The 22,417-nt window shown below is 39.7% G+C and overlaps 1 protein-coding gene across 2 annotated transcripts in view; it reads left to right on the forward strand.

Moving 5' to 3' along the window:
* CLDN10 (claudin 10) overlaps positions 1-22,417 on the forward strand; it is a 98,324-nt gene that overhangs the window by 54,342 nt on the left and 21,565 nt on the right. Inside the window, exon 1 of one of the 2 annotated variants that reach the window (XM_036893962.2) lies at positions 21,769-22,280. The exons of the other annotated variant lie outside the window; for it this stretch is intronic. Coding sequence (XP_036749857.1) covers positions 22,061-22,280 — 220 coding nt within the window. The 5' untranslated portion in view covers positions 21,769-22,060. Of the gene's footprint in view, positions 1-21,768; positions 22,281-22,417 lie in introns of those variants that run through there. 2 annotated transcript variants of the gene reach the window in all.

Raw genomic sequence — 22,417 nt, forward strand, 5'->3', positions numbered from 1 at the left:
ATCTTGACCTAGTTTTGGTTTAAGATGCAATACAATTGCACAGAATTATACTATTTTATTTTAGCTTTTTTAAAAGTAAGTTTATGTTTTAATAGAATCCAAACACAAAAGCCCACAAACTACATTTGATTAATATTTCTCTTAAATTTGAACTTGTAAGTTTCCCCTGCTTTTTTTTTTAAAAATGACATGTATTTTCTGAAGAGACCAGGCCATTTGTCCTATAGGCTGTCTTACATGCTGGATTGTTTTCCCATTCACATAAAGTACACAGTCCCCCTGTAACTGGTTTTTGCATGTCAAGTAATGTAGAGAGTATTTCATTTTTTTCTTTATGGATATCCAGTTGCCCGAGCAGCATTTATTGAAAGATACGCTACTTAAAATCAAGTATATATCCATCTAACTACCCACCTATCATGTGCAGGATTATTATTCTGGCTCTGCATTCTTTTCTATTGGATTTTTTGTCTAATACCATCCCCCCATGTCTTAATTCCTGTAGGTTTGTAATAAGTCTTGATATCTAGTAGAGCAAGAAGCCCCAATTTGCTCTTCTTTAAGAATATTTTGGCTATTTTGGACTTATGCATTGCCATGTATATTTTAAAAACAGCTTATCAGGTTCCACGAGCTGTCCCCTGTGTGACTATCTAAAATGCCACCACATGCAAGTGGATCAAATAATGGTGTCAAATATTTCTTCGTTTTCATATATATGGTCCAGCAAGAAAGGATATCAGCTAAAGAAAGCCAAGGGTGGGACAAACGAACCATTTACCAAAAATCAAATTCAAGTGACATAATTGGTAACAAGTGAGATCAAATAGAAATAAATATGATAATTTTCTTCTCCCCTAAGGACTAACAGCCAAATGGAGTGAAGCTAACTCTAAGGAAAGGGGACACGTCCCCACCAGTCAAACGTGAAGCATATGGCAGCAGAAACAAGAACAGATGTAAATATAAAACCAATCAATGAGATTTGACTGCCCTAATGGGCTATTTTATTAAATGGCTATTTGGCAAGAAAGAAAGCTTATTCAATAAGCTGGTAGCACTAAGTTAAAGAGAGGAATTATCTCGGTCATTAAGACGCCATACAAACGGATCTCTAGTGCTTGAGCAGAGCACTGATTGATTGTCCATGGAGAATTAGAAAGGGTCCCAACATACATGACTGATGATGGCCAATTGGGAATATTTTCCTTCTTTTTGTAATGAAGCTAGAAACCAAGTTTTTTAAATGTAGGACTGGTTGGATCAATGAGGTAGCTATTCCTGCCCACACCTCTCTTTTTCCTAATATTTTTGTATGAATAGGACCATTTAGACACAGGCAATTATGTCTATGTTTCTAAATTGAAAAAGGGCTCAAAAGTACTGGGCAGTTACATTGCCTGCCTACCTCCTCATTACTATAGTAGTTGGTTACATATTCTTATTTGGAATAAACATGATGTACGTCTCCACTCAACTCCATTCATACAATCCAGGTAGCTACGCTAAAACCAACAGCAGCAGAGATACCAAGAAGAGACCAAGTGAGATTAAGTGTGATCAAATAGAAATTAAGACATTTCCCTATTAAGAGATATACCAGCATTAAGAGATATATTCCTATTAGTGAAATAAACCAAGTGTTCTTTGCTGCAGCCAAAGAACTTTACACCAAAAACTGAATTGTATCTAGACTAACACCAAACATTTGTGGTAAGTTTTTGACAATATTGTGACCATAATTATTTTTACTATTTCTCTTGCTAATGTCATGACATTAAAATGTGAGCTCAACTTCCCTTAAATTCCATTTGTATCATAAATGTTCTCAAATATTAGTTATTAACAGACAGAATAAATAAAATACTGCATTATCAAAACATAAATAAAATGAAATTCTCAAAATAATCAGAAAGAGTAAACCCAGCAGAGGTTATTAAAATCTCTTCTTGTTTTTCTTATGGATTTATTTCTTCAACCAGTAAGTTAGTGTGCTTTCTTTTCCTATAGTTGGTAATGTTTTCTTTTCTTATAATTGGTAAACTTTTCATCAGATCACATGAAATTTTTTTTTCATCAGCAAGTGAGATTTCCAACTAACTGAAGTGAATAAATACACTTCTTTCAAAACAATGTGCCATGATACATAGAAAACAGGGCTTGAAAGGTATTATTAAGAACCATTAGCCTTATTAATGTGTAATTTTTGGTACTGTCAAGGGCACGGGAAACTCCAGTCTTTCACTGTAGAATTCTTAGCTTCTAGGTGAGCCTGCCTCCAGGCTGGAATAATTTAGTCACCTGACTTTCCTGTAACTCTTATTATTTTTGGCTTCATGAGGCAGCATTCATGCACAAATGGTCCTTTTCCATTCCCCAAAAGTCTTTTGTAGGACACTGATATCTATTTTTTTTCTCTACTTTTCTGTACAAAGTGTGCAAAAGTCCCTGGTCATACCCAAGGCTTATATACAAATAATAGATACAATTAAGATTCTGATTCTGCTTTTATGTGTTTCAAATAGTTTTGAGTTTCATATTGTTATTTCTTGGTTTAGTAACAGATAGCTCTCCCTGGAAACTAGCTTATTAAAACTGATACTTTGGCACTGTTTTTAATAATTCTGGTGAGGAAAACACTGTAAATTATTCTGAAGCCAAACCCTAAATAATTGTTGTAGAAGGTCACTTACATTATTTAAAACACTGAGCATGTTATACTTAAATTTAGAAAAGGATACTAGGTGTGCATGAATTTCATATACTGAAACATCAGGCCACATACATATAATGATTTTTAATGCCAACCAACACCAGCTAGAGAGTATATTATTAGGTTCACATTTCCAAGTCCTTACATTTGTTTATTCTTGAAAACTGGAGGGCAGAGAGCATCAGAAAGTTCTCACAAGGCACGGTGAATTATTTAAATCCGTTTCCTGTGCAGTGAAAGACCTATGACATTTCCAGAGCTGCTGTTTATTTTGGGAAGTGAAGGCGGTTAAAACTCTTTGTGTTTAAACCACAACATTTATGACTGGCATGAGACAAAGACCCACGGCAGCCGTAAGTGGTCAGGCAATCCCCACCGGAAGGAAAGAGGCTATTGAATTACCGGAGTCAAGAGTAGGCAAATTCACCCGGGCTGGCAAGCTTAGCAGAGGCTGCAAGAAAGACTGACAGCCATTGTTCCCCCTCACCTACCGGTGTGTATTCAACCTAAAGGAGCGGTGTGTGTATCTCTTCTTCATTAGTGCCAAGAAGACAAACTCCAAATCACATAAAGGAGAATGTCAACACACTGGTTACAAGCTTTTACACAAAGGGAGAAAAACTACTTCACGGACGTGCAATGAGAACACCTTGTGTTTATCAACTATCTCATGCCATGTATTTTTGACTGTTTTATCTGTAGGTTCCATAAAGTATTTCCCTGAAACTCACTGATCTTTACAATACCCTGTTGTAATAGGAACAGTACAAGAATTTCTTTCTCTCTCTCTCTCTCTCTATGTCTCTCTCCCTCCCTCTCTCTCTCTCTCTTTCTCTCCCTTCCTCTTTCTTTCTTTTTTTCTTTCTGGGTTATAATTGACATACAACATTATATTTGTTTCAGGTGTACAACATAATCATTCGAGATTTGCATACACTGCAAGATAATCAAGGCAGTAAGACTAGTTACCTTCCATCCCCACCCATATAGTTTTCTTTCGTCTCATACTTTTTTTCTTTCTTTACAAATAAAAAATACAGGAAGGGATTTACTTATCTAAATCCATATATTAAATTCCTAGGAACACCTCTTGCCATTGAACTACATTAGATTCTAATAAAAAGAAATGGGTCATCTTTATTAAATAATAAATTAATGGTGAACTTTAAGTTAGAATGTAATAGCAGTAATGGAGTCTTTATTTTACATTTTTAAGGCCCCCTTCATTTTAAAATAAGGATTCCAGTACATTTGATTAACTAGGAATGTGAAATCCCTGAGAGAGAGATAAACTGATTCATACTTTAAAATTACAGAGTCTCAAATTTTCTAAATGGTTATTAGAAGTCATTATACCCTCCTTATGGAATTCTTTCCCAGATTATGGGTGCAAAGGTTAAATAATCTTTAAGAGAGAAAATTCTGGATGTTCATTGCTCAGTATTTATATTTTGAAAAAGATAGGTAAATAGACATGCACTTATGCAAGCATTTTATTTTCAACAAAGACACCAAAGCAATCCAATGGGAATTTAATCAAATAGTGCTGAAATAAGTGGAGAGTCACATGGAAAAATGAACATTGACTCCTAAGTCAGACCAAACACAACATTAGAAGTGGATCATAGGCTTAAATAGAAAAGCTAAAACCATAAAGTTTTAAAGGGAAATAGCTGAGCACATGTTCATGATTTGGGTGTAGGCAAAGGTGTCCTAAACAGATCACAAAAAGCAATAACTATAAAACAGAAGAGGGGAAGTACATATATCATTAAAATGTAAAACTTCATGAAGGGCTGGTATCTAGAGCATATAAAGAACTCCTACAATAATAGATAAATAATGCAGTTAAAAATGAGTGAAAGATTTTCACAGACACTTCACAGAGAAGTATTTGATTGAGTAATAAGCACACAAAGATGTGTTCAACAGCACTAGTCATCAGGGAAATTAAAATTAAAATCACTGCATACCCACTAAAATGGCTAAAATAAAAGACTGCAAACATCAAATGTTGGCAATGATGTAGAGCAGCTTCTCATACATTGTTACTGGGGATGTAAATAGTACTATGGGATAAAGTCAGGCAATTTATTACAAAGTTAAACATACACCTAGTCTAGTAATTTATTTACCCATGATATTTACCCATGATAATATATGTTTACAAAAAGACTTGTAGAAGAATAGTTCTAGCAGATTTATTTGTAATAACTCAAAGCTGGAAACAGCCCAAATATTCATCTATAGAAAAATGGATTAAAAGAAACTGTGATACCTCCAGATAATGGAATACTACTCAGCCAAAAGAAGGAAAAGAAAAAGAAAGAAATGAATTACACATGCATGCAACTACATGGATAGATGACTCTAAAAAATATACTAAAAGAAGCCTTGTGCAAAGGAGTACCTGCTTTTTGTCTGCATAAGACAAAACTAATCTACTATGGAAAGAAATAAGAAAATGGCAGGGTAGAGATTGACTGGGAAGAGATATGAGGGAACTTTGTGGAAAGATGGTAATATTCTATATCTTTAAGGATTTGTTTTGTTTATAAAGATGCATGCATTATTAAAAATCAGTAAATGGATACTTAAGAGGCATGCATTTCATCCTGTATAAATTTCACATCAAAATAAAAAATGACTATTAATCTCTAGCTAATGATATGCACGTGTAAGTATTTAGAGGAAATTTTCCCAAAATGAGATGGATTGAAAGATGGATAGAGGAAGAGAGGGATGAAAAGAGAGAGATTGAGAGAAAGCAAGAAAGAAAAGCAGGTAAAATGTTAATGGTAGAATCTAGGTGGTGGGTACAATATACAAGTATATTAGACAGCTTGGGCAGCTATAACAAAACCCCATATACTGGTTGGCTTAAACAACCAAAATTTATTTCCTAACAGTTCTGTAGACAGAAGGACAAGGTCAGGTGCCAGCATGGTCAGTGGCTGGTGATGGCTTTCTCCTTAAGTTGCAGACAGCCTCCTTCTCACTGTGTCCTTGAATGGCAGAGAGAGATTGTTCTTCCTCTCTTTCCAAGGCCACCACTTCTATCAGATTGGGGCCCACCCTTATGACCTCATGTAACCTTAACTACTACCTAAAAGCTCTCTTTTCAACTATAGTCACACTGAGGGTTAGTGCTTCAACACATAAATTTGGGGACACAGTTCAATCCACAGCAAGGGGTGTTCACTGTGAAATTCAACATTTTCATAAGAGCATGCTGAGAAAAAAAGAAGGTAAATTTTTGAAAGACCGTATTGGTCTTCCAGTGATCTTTAGATACATCACCTTCCTAATATTGTTTTGCAGAACTGCTCTCTGAGAAGACTTTGACAATTAACAATTTGTTCAATCGTTTACAAGATAAATCAGCCTGGCATTTCTGAGTATCTTCCAGTAATTGTAGAGGTATAAGAAGGTGGGAGGGAAAACCCTCAGGCCAAATAACTTAAGAGGTGTTCCTTTAGCATTCACTACCTTTGCACCCCGTGGGATACAAAGACAGGGAAGACTGAGAGCTTACCTGTAGGGGCCACACTCTCACTGGGCAGGTTTAAATAACGGAGCGAAGTTCAGACCTACAGGCCTGCAGGTGGAGGATAAATCTGCTCAGCATCCAAGGCTCAGCAGCGCTAACGGCTAGCCTCAGCACAACAATGCCTTCCACTCTGATCTTCCTCTGACATCCTCCGACCAAAGGTCCCTACACAGACTGCTGGCTCCATCAGCAAGGCTCTCCTCCTCCGCCACACTGGAGGATGCCACCTCATTCACCAAGCCTCAGACCCCACCCATTCCTCCAGGGACACCCTGACACAGAGGCAGAGAACACTTTTTGTTAGACAACTGCAGAGTACAGTAGCCCTTTATGTGAGAGCATTTGATTCAGTTTATTTATTTTATTCCTGGTCCCCTAGATTTTAAACTCCATGCAAATAAATTTCAATCATATTTCCAGCAATTAGCAGCACCTGGTACACAGAAGGTGACATAGGGAAACACATAAGAAGTTTGGGGTTTGGTGGGGTTTTTTATTTCAGTAAGAAAGGAAAAACATTGTCATAACCATATGAACCTACTGACAGGATGGCTTATTAAAATAAATTCAAGAAAAACATTTTTTTAAAGGTTAAGAGAAGGAAAATGTTTGTTGACTCACAGGATCTTAGGTTGTAAGGGACATTGTGGGTCATCTGATCCCACATGCTTCCCTATAGTCCTGTCAAATTTATGAATGTCTTTAGTAAATATTTTTTTAAAGAACTGGTTATTTCAAATTGCTAAATAATTGAAACCAAAACAATCCTCAATTCTTCAGAAACTGATCACTGTATAAAGCATTTAATACAATGCTTGATTCACCATTATAAGTATTGTTAGTGATAACAGTAGTATCAGTAGTATTGCATTGTTAATATTACTATTATTAATAGTATATTAATCACATGAAAGGCAATATTAATACTAATACCAGTAGCATTGCATTAACATCTAAGTAGTAGTGCATTATTTTTAAAAGAGGATGGGTTTTGGACCATAATAAACTCAGGATTAAATCACAACTCTGTTGCTAACTGTGCCTGTGGCTTTGAGCAGTTCATTTAATATCTCCAAACCTCAAATTTTTTCTCCTGAAATTCCATTAATGGTAGCCAGTATGGTTATAAGACAATAACCACAGTGAGGATGAGTAAGATTCTGTGTTCACTCCCAAATAGCTCACAATCTAGAGGAAAAATAGGTCAAATCTCTGACTGTGTGTACTAGATGCAACAATGGAATCACGCCACAAGAGGGTGGGAGAGTAACTCTCAGACCTGGCCTGCTGGAGGAACAAAGGGTTTTGTTTAAAAAGTTAATGAAAAGAACTCTCCAGGATGATGAAGAAAAAGAAAAAAATAAAAATAAGTCACCCTGGGCAGGTGAACACTGTGAAATGCTTTTGGTGTGATCCCAGCAGAATATTCTAAGTCAGGTGTGGCAGGAGATAGGCTGCAGAACTGGGGTGTCTTGTATGTTTTGATAAAATACCTGGATTTCACACGATGGCTGATGGAGAATGAGGAAAGGGCTTTAAAAAGGGAAGAGAAACGATCAGACTTATCTCTTGGGAAAATCACTGGGGGCGAAATATGGTAGATGTTTTGGAGGGATGAGGCTAGAGGCAAGGAGACCAGTCAGGAGGCCGCTGTGACAGGCAATGGAATAGGTGGTGAGGGCCTGAATTGGGATGAGCAGTGTGGGCTGAAGAGGTGAGAATGATTGAAGAGATAGTTGAGGAATAGAGTCAGCCAGATGGGGTGATGTGGGGTACCGAGGGAAGTGAGGGTCTGTGGTGACTCATGATGGATCCTAATTGCTTGGGGGAGTGAGTAGGTAGACAAATATGGTTCCACGAATCAGTAGAGAAGATACAGAAGGAAGAAGGGGGAGGTGGGGTGAAGATGAGAGGTTTGATTTTAGACGTAACTGAGTCAGCAGTACCCATGGGCCATCAAGAGAAAGGAGATGTCCAATAGGGACTGGAAATCTGAAGCACTGGGTCAGGGAATCCCGTTCTGGAGCCACCCATTTGCCCAGGGAAAGAGCGCCATGTGTCCCTTAGAATGCCGGGAACACCAGCCCAGGAGGAGGAGACAGAGACCATGGAACAGGCAGAGAAATCCAAGTGAGAACGGGGTCATGGAAGCCAAAGGGAGAAAGCATTTCACAAAGGCACAGAGGTCAAGCAAGATAAGGAAACTGGTAAATGCGTCCTAAATCAGCCGCTGAAACGAAGCCACTTAACTACCTTTGCCGGTGGCGTTTCGAAGGAGAGAGAAAGCTAGGAAACCAGATTGCCGAGGACTGGAAAGTGAACGGGATGGTGGAAAGAGATATCACGGCGATACACGACTATATTAAAACGCTTGGTTGAAAAAGGAAAATGAAGAAAATGTTCAGAATGTCCCCCAAGATATCTTTAACAATATTTGCGTATTTTCCTAAATCTGCAAGAAGCCTCTCCTTGAGATCTGTTCCATCCAGGCAGAATGCTCACACAAGGGACAGTTTACCACACCCACAAAAAAAATGACAGTTCTCTAGAGGAACATAAGTGCTTGTCACTGTTGTCTAGAGAATATTGGCCCTAAGAAACATGACTTTGTTCCCCTCATATTTTGATTAAAAGACAAGTATAGATTCCTAATTCTGAGTTCTTCATATGGCCATTTTGGCCTTTCCCTCACAAAATCTTTGCCTGGGAGCCCTGTTAATGCCGTCTCTGCAATCAATGTCTTTCACATCTGTTCTTTCTCCTCTTTTCCCACGGTGTTTATTTTTAAGCCATTGACTGCATTTTTTTTTTTTTGAAGTTCACATTTAGATGTCTTAACAATTTTTACCCAAAAGAGGGCGCAAATTTCTCATGCAATAAAGTACAGTATTTCACAAAATTTGCTTGCTCCTAGTTGGATTTAAATTTCACAGCTGCTGTAATTTAAGGCAGAAATGCTATTTCTGTGGCATGTGTATATGTATTAAGTCCCATTGTGGGAGTGCTAATTGAGGGCCTTTTACTTCTTTGGAGTAGTTTCAGAGAAGAGCCAGACTAATAATAAGTTGAAACTAATGTTTTACTATTTGGAGCAGCCAAATCAAAATAAGGTAGACATTTTGAAATTAAACATTAAATGCGATTAAAAAAAAGAAAAAACACAACTCGATTTGTTTACAATCTTCTAATTTTAGGACGTATTTCCATTCCAACCTGGCTTAAAGAATGACTAGTAAAGTAATACAGTTCAGACCTTGTGTGGGGGTGGTTAATAGCTAATAGCTAACTAGACTTTTTTGTTTGTTTGATTTTTCTTTCTGCCATAACTGGGATTGTCCACATTTTAAATAGCCACTAAGTATGCCTCTTCTCACATACCAGAAGCTGTATGACTGGTGAATAGAAGGGATAATGTGAATTTTGATCTCAGTTACTTCTTTAGTTAAGTGGCAACATGATTGTCTACATTTTTTCAGGTGAATGATATGCCAAAGATATACTGAATTACTAGGAGGCTTCCTAAATGCAAATTATGGAAATGAAAGAAAGTGCAAAGAGGAAGCCATTTTTTTTTAACTATAGGTATCCCTTACTTAATAGAAATCCATTAACCAAATTCTGTACTTGAAATGTACAGATTAAGGCACAACCTCACTCCACAAAATGGCATTTCAAAATCTGAAGGTCTTGTGAGCATTTATTTGCTCATTCTTGCTTCTGTAATTTGCTTAGATTCCAAATTCTGATTTCTCGATCATAACTAACTGCCTTGTCATTTGCTGGAGGATAGTAACAATGACCACTTATCTAGAGGAAACAACACCGTTTTGATTGGCTTCTAGCCCATAAAAATAAAATAAATTCTTAGAGAATCACTGAAACTTTGCTAATTGATTAGTCACTAATGGCTATTACCTAGGACTCAAATTACATCCTCCTGTGGCAACATAGAGATAGCCGTAAGTAAGGTCAAGCTAAATTCATAGTCCCTCTTTACGCACCAGACTAAAATGACAGTGCCAAGAAGTGCATACAGTTTTGATAAGGAACCAAAATAACAAGAACTAAGCATTATTTCCAGCTTTCATTTACTTACAAATCTATGACCCATTGCCAAACTTACTCTAAAAATGATCAGTAAGTGCTCATGCCTCCCTGCTTATATGTTCACAGAGTGTTGCAGTTTGACCCACCACATTGATTTCTGCTTGTGTCTGGCCAAAACTTCCCTTCATCATGCACACCAATCACCTGCAAGGCTGTGTGTGTGTGTGTCTTGAGATTCTCACACTGCATCTCGTCAGGTTTCCTCCTTTCCCGACTATAAGACCTAATCTCATCTTCTCTAGAGCACAGCCTGGACCACATTTTCTTTTCTGGAATTTGGGGTCTTATGACCCCTCCTCCTCCTCTGCCCCCTATCAAGCCAACACCCCCGTCCTGTTGTACCCCTTAGGGAAACACCACAAGCCCCTTAGATGCCTTCCTTGAAGATTCCACCTCAAAGGTGATTTTTAAATATTCAACTTCCTTGATAACGCCGGATGTGTCACTTCTGCAACTTTCTATTGCTCTCCAACAATACAAACCAGAGCAATCAACCCCCCAAAATGTCTGAGGACGACAATGAGGAAGTCAAGGGGACAAAGGCACAAGGGTATCTTATAACACTAAAGATCGAGGAGGTTGGTGATAGGGCTGGATTTTGGATCTGTTCTCACATTCAGTATTTATGTTGAGACATTTGGGAATACAACCTTCTTTCAATACATCTTCTCTGAAATGGCCATTTTCTGGTCAGTCCATGACTTTGAAAGGTTTGCCACATTCACTGATCTGAAACTCGCATCCTGAAATCAATGTGTTTAGAAAACAAATCTGATTTTATAATAAAAGTGAAGAAAATATCCAGTTAGAAATGTGAGGCTGGAAGAAAACTGTTGCGTTATTTAAGGGCTTTAATCATATATAAAGGTAAATGGATAATAAAAGCTAATTACAAGACAGCTTTCTTTCTTTTTTTTTTTTTTTGAGAAGGTATCTCTCATGTTTACTGATCAAATGGTTGTTAACAACAATAAAATTCTGTATAGGGGACTCAATGCACAATCATTAATCAACCCCAAGCCTAATTCTCAACAGTCTCCAATCTTCTGAAGCATAACGAACAGGTTCTTACATGGTGAACAAGTTCTTACATAGTGAATAAGTTCCTACATGGTGAACAGTGCAAGGGCAGTCATCACAGAAACTTTCGGTTTTGATCATGCATCATGAACTATGAACAATCAAGTCAGATATGATTATCCATTTGATTTTTATACTTGATTTATATGTGAATCTCACATTTCTCCCGTATTCTTTTTTTTTTTACTAAAATACTGAAGTGGTAGGTAGATGCAAGATAAAGGTAGAAAACATAATTTAGTGCTGTAAGAGGGCAAATGTAGATGATCAGGTGTGTGCCTGTAGACTAAGTATTAATCCAAGCTAGACAAGGGCAACAAAACATCCACGGATGCAGAAGATTTCTCTCAAAACAGGGCAGGTGAGGTTCTAAGCTTCACCTCTGTTGATCCCCAATTTCTCACCTGATGGCCCCCCTGCGACTGTGCCCAAGACAGCTTTATTTCTTATTGAAGTTATATTATTTACCTTTCCAGAATATTGTCATGACAACACTTACACATCTTTTTGTTTTGTTGTTTTGTTGAGAAAAACTGAGACCAAGAAGATGCTCATTATTTTGAACTGAAATCGTTATGATTCTTTTGGTTTTTATCCAGCTTTCATAAGATTATCTTGGTCCTTTAACAAGGACCTTTTTTTTTACCTTTAAGAACTGTTTACTGCTGAAATCTGGCAGGATAAGTATTAACTTACAAAAGACTACTTTCTAGTTGTTCGTCTGAATTGGATAAGAAACACATAGCATTTACACATCCATTGAAAGTATCAGAAAAAAAAGCTAAATAAAAATTAGATGATGGCTGATGGCTCTGAGAAATGACATTAATTCTTAAAGTTAGCATTAATTCTTAACCTTTGTTACCTGTACAAATATGATCAAATCTCTAACTTAAGAGCTTGAATATTTATGTTTGTTGGAATATTGCTTCTTTCCAGTGATAGTTATTCCCCCAGCTTATTATCCTAGCACACTTTTTTATTTAGCACTAAAAGAGATGCATAGCATTTTTTAAGGTTTTTGGTTTTTGGCATTTAGGCTCTTTGGGACGTATTATGTTTAATAAAGCTTGTTCACAACAATGGGCATAGAAAGTTCCTTGCAGTTGACAAGTGTGTGATTTGGAACATGGTGAGGAACAGCCGCGTGGCTCAGCGGCCCAGGGCCCGCACTGGGAAGTCAGCAGCCAGCCATGCTAAATCCCGCTCCATCAGCGCCTGCTGCTGGACCTTCCACAAATTGCCTGGTTCCAGCCACAAAAACAAACGTAGGAATCAATGCCCTAGACTAGATCCATGGGAATCAGCCATGTACACATAAAACTGAAGCTCCCTTTGCCTTTCCTGTCTAACACCTGTGGACAGGGAGGAATTTGGAATGACCAGGCTGCGGGTTACTGTTCTTTGCTTCCAATTAAAAGAGACAAATATAAGCAAGTGACCATATGTGGGAAGGGATGAAGATGCTGGGGTAAGATAAGAAAAATGGAAGTAAAATTTGAGAACCAAAGAGTTAAGCTCTGGAGTGGTGAGAAAGCTTCCCGGATGATTCTGACTCTCCTGCCGGCTCCATAAGCGCACAACGGCTCCATTACACGTGCACCATTTTGTCCTGCGTTTGAACCTGCCTTTCACTCCTATTTCTTCGTTCCCTTATCTCCCCCACTCCTCCTTGCTTTTCCTTTGTCAGTACTGTTTAAAGACGAGGCGGAAACAATATTCTCCCACTGCATTTTTTATTTAGTCCCTTCACTGTTAGAGGTAGGCAGAATTTTTTTTTACTTTCTTCACCCACTCACTGATGGGAAAAACGGGTCCGAGTAAACACAAATTAACAATGTAGTGACAGAGCTAGACCCAGGTGGCAGGTCCTTTGAATGTCAGTCCAGTGTGGTTTCCATACATTGTGTAATGATAAAAACCCTCCCAACGCAGCACTGAGCTTACATTTGTCATATGTTAAGTGATGTTCGAGGATCATTACTTTACAACTGTGGAATCAGAGCAGGAGGATAGATGGCATTTAAACTCATTTTTTAATTTCACGTGTTGTTTGGTTTAGAATACTCAAAAGTCAAAGTGATTCTGAAAGGTAGTCACAAAGGCAGTTCATCTTTGGCCCTGTTTGCCCAAAAATAAAGTATTACACTGGAAATACATATGCTACCGTCAGTAAATAATCAGATGAAATTTATAGTCAAGGTCAAAGTCATAGCCATAACCATAGTAAAAAAATGTCATAATCAGTGAAAACTGACGTTCACACTTTTGCAGTGATTAGGTAAAGCTAGCACTAGTATTTGTGGGGGTCTCATATCCACCCTTTTAAAAAATCTTCTGTCCTGAAACTGAGAGTCAGTCAGAGCTCCCCAGGTAGTGAGGAAAAAGTGCCATTTTAAATAGGGTTGTGGGGGCACATACCACTTGGAGCTGAGCTTGGTTTCCCTAAACCACTGAAATACAAGTGCCTTGAAAGTCAAAATTAATCAACTATTAGGAAAAAGGATATAAGAAACTGGTGATCCTAATCTATGAGTAAAGTTATCATATAACTATTCCTGGATTAGAGGTACCGACCCTGCTTACAAACAGAGCAAAATGAACAGATGGAAACACATACTGCATTTTCCTAAATTCATATAGTATGACTCCAAACCAGCTGTAAAAAAATTCTTTAGTGATAAACATAATTACTTACCTATGTATATACAATGGGTTTTAAAAGACAAAAAAGAGCAACTATTTGAAGATTAATTCGATCATTTGAGGTTTAAAATAAGACCCCATATTTGTTGCAAGATTATAAACAGAAAAGATCTGACATTTCTTCATTTAGAAAGATTATTTACTTGGAAGAGGAAATAAAAATCAGACATTTACAGGTAGTTTTTGAGAGTTTATGCTGAACATTTCACCCAATATTTTAAGTCATTTATCCATTTGACTAATAAAACGAAATTCAACCATTTACCAAATGCCCATAATATATTGTAACATCTGTGCTTTATTTGATCTTCTCAATCACATCTGGAAATTAAGATGAAATAATGGAACTTTATTATTTGCTTTTCTCCTCTATAGTATATAAACTCTAGAAAACCAACCAACAAACAGAATAGCACTCAGGTTGCTTAACCAAATTTCATTGGCTGATTTGTTGACCATGTCAAAAAATTACAACGTAATATTTTATATAGTGTTTTCATCAGAAAACAAAACATTGCTTAACCTTATAGGATTATGTATATGGGTGAATTGTCTGGTGGGGAAGTAGTTGATTTAGAGCATTTTTGTTTGTCAGAGAGATTTAGGTCCGGAATTCCAGAGGTGTGGCATTACAGTAATCACAGGTAAAACATGACATCAACTTTGTTCTTTAGATCTTTTTATTAATTCTTCACAAACCCTAAATCAAACATAGAAACAGCTATTGCTCTGAACCACAAAAAGAGGTGTGCCTATTATCTGTCTACCATATTAACAGCATACAATTTTGTTATTTCCTTTCTTTTCATGTTACTATTCAAAAGCCATTTGTGGAGATGACTCTGCATTAACCTGAAAGGAAAAAACCTCCTAGTTAATATACTTGTAAATATTTTATCAGCACAAATACGTCATTGAGGAGAACCTGTGTGGAGTATAATAGTTTTCAACTTTTAAATATTCCAGTCTCTCTCATAATTCAGTTCTTCTAAACTCACACATTTTCAAATTCATAGATTTTTGAAGAATAACATATACAATGTATTATTCCCACAGATACAATACTCTAACACACACTTTATAACTTTATGTATGTTAAGAAGTCACTTGTGGATGCCAGTTCCTCACCTGTACTTTTTAAAGTACTTTCTAACTTGAATATTCTAGAACTATAACACATATGTGCTATATTGCTTTTGAATGACATCAAACTAAGATATATATATATATATATATTTTTTTAGTAATAAGTCACATAGACGTAAATGTAGAAAGAAAAGCTGCATCAGACTATTTTCTGATAGATATAATCACATGACAAACAGAGGGGAAGAGGGTGGTGGCAAAACCATTTGGGGGCAGGGCGGCACATGGCGTGGGGCCCTGAGCCCACGCTGTGCTCTCTGAGCTGTGGGCCTGGTGCCGGATTGCAGCCACATACAGGAAGGGGCACCTTTCTTGAACTCACGCAAAGATGTCTCACAGGCCAGCAGGAGGCCCTACCATGGGATGATTTCTCTTATCCTAAAAAGTTAAAAATTGTAAAAGAGGAAAGCCTTTCATGATGCCACAGAGCTGTTTCCTGCTCCTCTCTCCTTTTCTGCCCCCCTCGTCCACTGAGCCTCCCTCCCTTCCATTTTGCCCCCTCCGCCTCCTCCACAAAACAGCTCCCATCAAGGACCACCAGGACCTCCAGGTCTTTCTTCCAGTCTTCACTTGGCTTGTCTCCTTGGCAGCATGTGACACCATTAATCCTTCCTACTTCACTTCCTCCTCCTTAAAAAAGTGTCTTTATGCAGATTCCAGGATGCTCCCCCTTGTTTTTCTCCAACCTAGATGGCTGTGCCTTTTAATCTCTTCTGTAGTTCCTCCCTAGCTCCTAGACTCTCTCTCTCTGGTCTATGCTCAGCCCTAGAGGATCTGGGTAGTTTCTTGGTTTAAAGGCCACCTAACCACAGGTGGCTCCAAAGTGTACATGGGAAGCCTGATTATATCTGCTCTTAATGCTGGACCTGTAGATTCAAGTGCTACTCAGCTTCTCCCCCTGCATGTCTCCTAGGCACCCCCAAACTCAACATGTCTAAAACTAAACTCTGGATATTTGCCCCTAAACCTGCTCATCTTGAGCCTCCCTCATCTCAGGAAATGATGACTCCACCCTCCTGGGGGCTGAGGCCAAAACCCTCATGTCTTTTTTGATTTCACTCTCTCACTCATATATCATAGCCAGTCATTTGGAAATCTTGTCAGCTCTGCCCCCAAAATAGACCCAAGATGCACAATCTGACCGTTTCTCGCCACTTCACTTCCACAAGCCTGCTCAAAGCCACCACCATCACTCAGCGGGGTTACTGCCCTAGCCTCCCCTTGGTGTCCTGACCTCCCTTCAGGCTAGCCTCAGAGTGAGCCTAAAACCTAGATAGGATGCCCCTTCTCTTCACAAAACCCACCCGTGCCTTCCCATCAAACTCAGAGAAAATGCCAAATCGGTGTTAGGATTTACAGGGCCCTCCACAAGTTGCCGACACTCATGTACACATGCTCCTCCACCTATACACATGCTCACTCACAAATACACATGGGCACACGCCTAGACGCACACAGACACAGACACATGAACAGACACACTCAGGTACAGTTCTCTGCTTTTCCGCCCACCTTTTTTCCAGTGCTGCTGCTTCTCTCCCCAGGCCCATGGCTTCTCAGCTCGTTTTTTATCCCTCGGCTTTATTTCTTGTTTCTTTCTTTTCTCCTTCCATCAAGGAGCTGTTCACCTCCTCTTACACAGAACTGCCATCTACTTGTCTATCTTACTTTTGAACTTGCCTTTGGACACCCACCTTCCCATTTTCTTGCCCTGGCGCATCTCCGTCTTACTTCCTGGCTTCTCTGCCTCTGCTCTGCCCGCATCAGTCTCTTCTTTGCTGGTGCTCCACCGAATGCTTCCTGTTGTTCTTGCCCATTCCCTCAGCTGCCCTCTGTCCCCTTCATCACCCTGCTTTATAAGGGAATTGAACTCCAGCACTTTATCACAAGTTTCTAAAAAACAAACATCAGAATTGAAAATAAGACTACACACTGATATTTTTAAAACATGATCTGCACACACACCCCCACATACACACGCACATACACACGCACACCCTTTAAACATGGCAGAGAGGGACAGTCATGGCAGGAAGCAGGTGGAAAAGACAGTGGCGAGGACACTGAAAGAAAACTCTTGCCTCTCTCCTCTCCTTGTTGATCTTGCCTCTGACTGATGGAGTTCGCTAGGAATCATAGAACCTGCAGGATTCAAGACCATCTAAAACAACTCCGTTGTTTACAAATGAGAATCTGCAGCTCAGAGAAATGAAATCGCTTAGCCAAAACTAACAGATTTACTTGCTGTCCAGTCTAAGTGTCTGGGTTGATTAATACTCATAAGATGCTTCCTGATCAGGAAATCCACCAGCAAGTCCTGGAAGGTTCCAGTATCCCAGTGTGAAAGTCATTCCAGGCTGGAGGCATATTCACCAAGAGAACTATGAGACTGCTGGGGCCCAGCTCTCAGCTCTCTAGAGGAATCTAGACAGTCTTAGGATACCTTAGAACTGGGAACGTGTGTGTTTTAAATGAATGCATGAAACACAAATCCCCAAGATATATGGCACCGACTTGTAATAGGCCCATTGAAACACTTGGATGCAGTACAACTTCAGAGGGTACCAAATGCCAAAATTAGGCACTATTTGTTTCTTTATACTTTGCAAAATAATATATATGTATATATACACACACACACACACATACGATCACTGATGCAACAATAAGCAATGAGTGTCCTTCCCATAGCCATGCCTATTAACTCAGTAGCTATCATGCTAAGTAGATTATAAATATCATTGAATTAGTGTAGGGCATTAAGATAAACTAAGAGGGTTAGGGAAAATGGACGGAAAAAGAACACAGATATGGTATTTTACTATCGTAGTACTGGCATTAATGTCCTCTTTAAAGTGGTGTAACAATATTTGGCTCCTGAGCAGTTGTTGTTTCAGTTAATACCACGTTTACCAGGACTTCAGTTTCTTCCCACCTGATTAGCCATGCGCCACCTCGCTGGAACCTAGGAAGGAGCTAATATATACTGAAACCAAATTTGATGCTTAGAAAATCCTTGAGTTGTTGAAAGGCACACCTGTGCTGTTTGGCAGGTGAGTTGAATCGCAAGTAAAGAATTTCTGCAAATCTCCTGTTCAGTCAGCTAAACTGGTTTCACTTCTATTGAACAACTGTGTGGGATGGAAGAATCCTCTATTTTTCCCTAATAACCATGGTAATGCCAAAGAAACAACTTTCGGGGCTAATCTCAGTGGCTGAGATCTCAAATGTGGAAAAGCTCAGAATATAGTTCAGAACATCAAATGTCTTCAGGTGAAATTTATTAATTTAAGATAAATCAGTAGTTTTCATATTTGAAAAAAATGACAGTTTTTGTGCAAAAATAATTACTGTTCATTACTTTGAATAATTTGCAGAAGTAATTTTCTAGCTGTATTCATGTTTATATTTATATTAGGGATATTTGCTTTGAATAGTTAAATAAAAATTTCAGTGAACTGAATCCTAAGGAAAATAAAGAAGCATTTATCAGTTGACAGGTACTCTGAAAATGGGCTTGCAGATTAACTGCAAAGGTTATTTCAGACTCTATAATCTTAAAGTGAAATGAGCCATTTATCTACTACTTTGAAAAAAAATTTCTCAGTTCAGTCTGTTTTTTGCTTTCTGGACATTCGTATGTTAGATTATGTGGCCATCTGTCCTATGCTTAGTTTTTTCTGACTAAACTGGTTTTGAAAAGCTTAATAAATAAGACATTCTAAAATAAATGCTTGATTCATTACATAATATTCTGCAGGTATTAAAGAAAGTTAACATTTTTCATCCTTTGGGCAGGCATTTGTGAGCTTTACAAAAAAACTCTCCATAGTAAATATGCAGTACACGCCAGGGAAGAAAAAGACAAATGCCAGAACAGACAAAGGATAAAAGTAAAAGAAAATTAATCAAGCTCATAGGCATGACGACCCTAGTCTGTTTCTGCTGGCAAAGGAACTAATAGTGCTGCCAACCAGGTCTTAATTTATGGATTGCTTGTGGTATTTTTCAAACCCTTTTAAGTTGAAATTGTGTTACAATCTTTACAGTAAGAGAGTATTTCTTTTTTCAAAGTTTTCAGCCAAGAGATTAATAGTCTTTCTCTCTATAATACACCCCATCTGTTTTGCTAAATTAGCTGTTCATACACAAATACATGAATCTCAACCAGTCAGAGCTGTGCTTTTCACACTGGCTGTATATTAGAAGCTTTGGAAAAATCTTAAGAGCTACTCTCAGAGCCACTCCCAGAGATTCCGGCTTGAACAGTCTGATGACACAGCAAAGAGAAAGTCGTTCTTGGAGTTCCAAGTTGGAATTGAGAACTTGTTTCCTCTGGAAGCTATGTTGCAATGATTATCTGGGTTTATGGATTTTTTTAAGTACAATAGGTAAAGTTATGTTATCTGTTAAATAAACTTTTAGGGACTGGTCAAAAACACCAAACCATTCTTCTCTGTTTAAAACAAACAAACAATGTACCTTTGGTTCCAAACAATGGAATTTATAACCAGCCTGTTGATAAATTAGGAAGTGCTTGAGTCTTCACGGTCACAATACTACACCTTTTTGTGTCAGGGGTAAGTTAGGATTTTGTCTTGTAAACAAAAAAAATGAAAGAACAATTTTAGCGAGTACCTACTACCAGGAAGACAGAAGCCAACAAAGGGACTGTCAAACAAAGCCAGAAAATAAAGTCCAAAACCAAATTTCTGCAATTTTTAATTTTAGGAAGCACCATAGGGAATGTCCCAGTTCATGACGTTTTGTGTGTTCTGAATAGTAAATTAGATTAAAATAGCTTGATCATCAGAAAGCACTATGACATAAAAATAACAGTGGAAATATGCTGGAGGGCAAGAAACCAGACCATAACACAGCACTTTAAAAAGGCAAATCATACAAAAGAATAGAGGACACTTTGTAGTCAACTCAGAGGTGAGTGATTTGAATAGCAGGGAAGATGAGAAGGATGAAGTTAGGTAGATGCTTCCCAAACTGTTTTTGAGCCTGACCCATCTGTGAACCCAATATGACACACCAAGACAAGTGGGGACCAAGAGCAGTACAGTGGTGTAACCATGGGCTTATGCCACCAGGTCAGCCATCTTCACCCTTATGCCCATTCACACAAGCCCTCAGAGGGCCACGCACACACAGACACACCTCCCAAGGGCCGCTGTGTTGGCCCAAGAGTAGAACTTAATCTGTGTTATCTCAGCATAGACCACGGCATTTGGGTGGGAGCTGAAGAGAGACAGGTTTGCGCTCAACATAAACAACAATCTAAAAGGCTGTCAAGACACCACAAAAGAAAAGCAGAACACACACCTGCCATGCACTGAACTGGTGGTCCTGAATGTTACACTACTGAGTGTTATCTCTAGAAATAGGACAATTGTGTTGAATATGGAGTGTGTCCTAATGGTTTTTGGTGGTCCTTCCAAATTGTTTTGATGATGCTGTCGTCCAACTGCCTTTCTTCTCCATAAACATCTAATCACCTCTAATTTCATTTTGTACCCATTTGGTTGAAAAAAAAATAGTGACCAAGGGGAACTGAGAAATTCTTCACACAAACCGAAGTGCCCCTGCATAAAGATTGTGAAAGAGGGTTAGCAAGTAGCTTTCTTGTAGCAGACTCATTTATAGGTTTTAGACCTTTGGTTACTTTTGGCAAGAAGTGAGTCGTAAAAGCTCATACCAAGAACGGCAAGAACTTTAAATGGACAAATAATAACCCCATAATAAACCTAGTGTCTTTGTTCTTTCATTTATGCCCAGATTTGTGACCTCCGGAGCCGAAAGTACACCCTGCTCTTTATGTGTACCTTGAGACAGCAATGAGCTTATTCTTCAATTAGGTGCAAAAGGTGGAGGTGGGAAAAAATTGAAACAAGATACAGAAAAGTTTCCACCCTAGCAGACGCATCAGTTCCTAGAATAGACTCACAGAACTGGAAGCTGGAAGGTACCTACAAGAAAAATGTCTTAGATGCCTGTCCTATGTGTAGTGCACTGATTAATATAAGCCAGCAACTGTGGCTGGAATACTCGAGATCGAGATCGCAATGAGAGCTCTGATGGAGCCTGTGCTCACCATATGCTGTTTGCATCACGCACCTCTTTACATTGACTCTGTGCATATTTCCCGGCCAAAAAGAACTGGAAAATTTTAGGGCAAAACCGATTTCGAGCCCAGAACTTGCAGTGATCCCTCTTTGACAAGCCGAACAGGGTCAAGCAAACAAGCGTGGCCTAAAAACCTTTAGCGCTCGGTGAGCCGAGGGCGGCTTTACCGGGCTGGGTCCTTTCGGGGCACACAAAAGGTTTTTTCCGCTCTGCTTTTACAAGGTATTCCGGAGAGCAAGCTACGTGCCCGTGGGTAGGGCTGGGGCGAGGAGCGGGGGAGGGACGCATCCGGATGTGGACAACCTGCTGCCAGTCTGTCCAACAGGAGAGCGATTGCACGCGGTCCCTCGGCCCCCGAGATGCGAGGCGCGGGGAGAAGGGGAGCGCAGGCCAGCCTCTCTCCCGACTGCGGGCGCCGGGCTAGGGGCTAGAGAGAACCCCTGCCGCGGCCGCAGCAGCGCCACGCGAGCCCCCCGGCCACCGAGGACGCGTCCCCGGGTCCGCGCCCGCCCCCTAGCGCCGGGCCCGCGGGCGGGGCGGGGCGGAGGCGGAGCCGCGGAGCCGGGCGCGCGGGGGTCGCGGCGCAGAGCTCCAGCTCCAGCTCCACCGCGGCTGCATCGGGCGGCATGGCGAGCACGGCGTCGGAGATCATCGCCTTCATGGTCTCCATCTCCGGCTGGGTGCTGGTGTCCTCCACGCTGCCCACCGACTACTGGAAAGTGTCCACCATCGACGGCACGGTCATCACCACCGCCACCTATTGGGCCAACCTGTGGAAGACGTGCGTTACCGACTCCACCGGTGTCTCCAACTGCAAGGACTTCCCCTCCATGCTGGCGCTGGACGGTCTGCATCCCCTCGGTCCCTTTCCCGGCCCTCGCTGCTCCCCGGGCCATCGGCGGGGGCGCCCGCTCGGTCCCACGACCCCCGCCGGGGCTCCTGGGCCATGCTCCGCCGAGGCCCGGCCCCGCTCCCTCCCCAGG

Source organism: Manis pentadactyla, chromosome 17 (assembly GCF_030020395.1).
Source record: "Manis pentadactyla isolate mManPen7 chromosome 17, mManPen7.hap1, whole genome shotgun sequence".
In the NCBI taxonomy this organism is placed as follows: Eukaryota; Metazoa; Chordata; class Mammalia; order Pholidota; family Manidae; genus Manis; species Manis pentadactyla.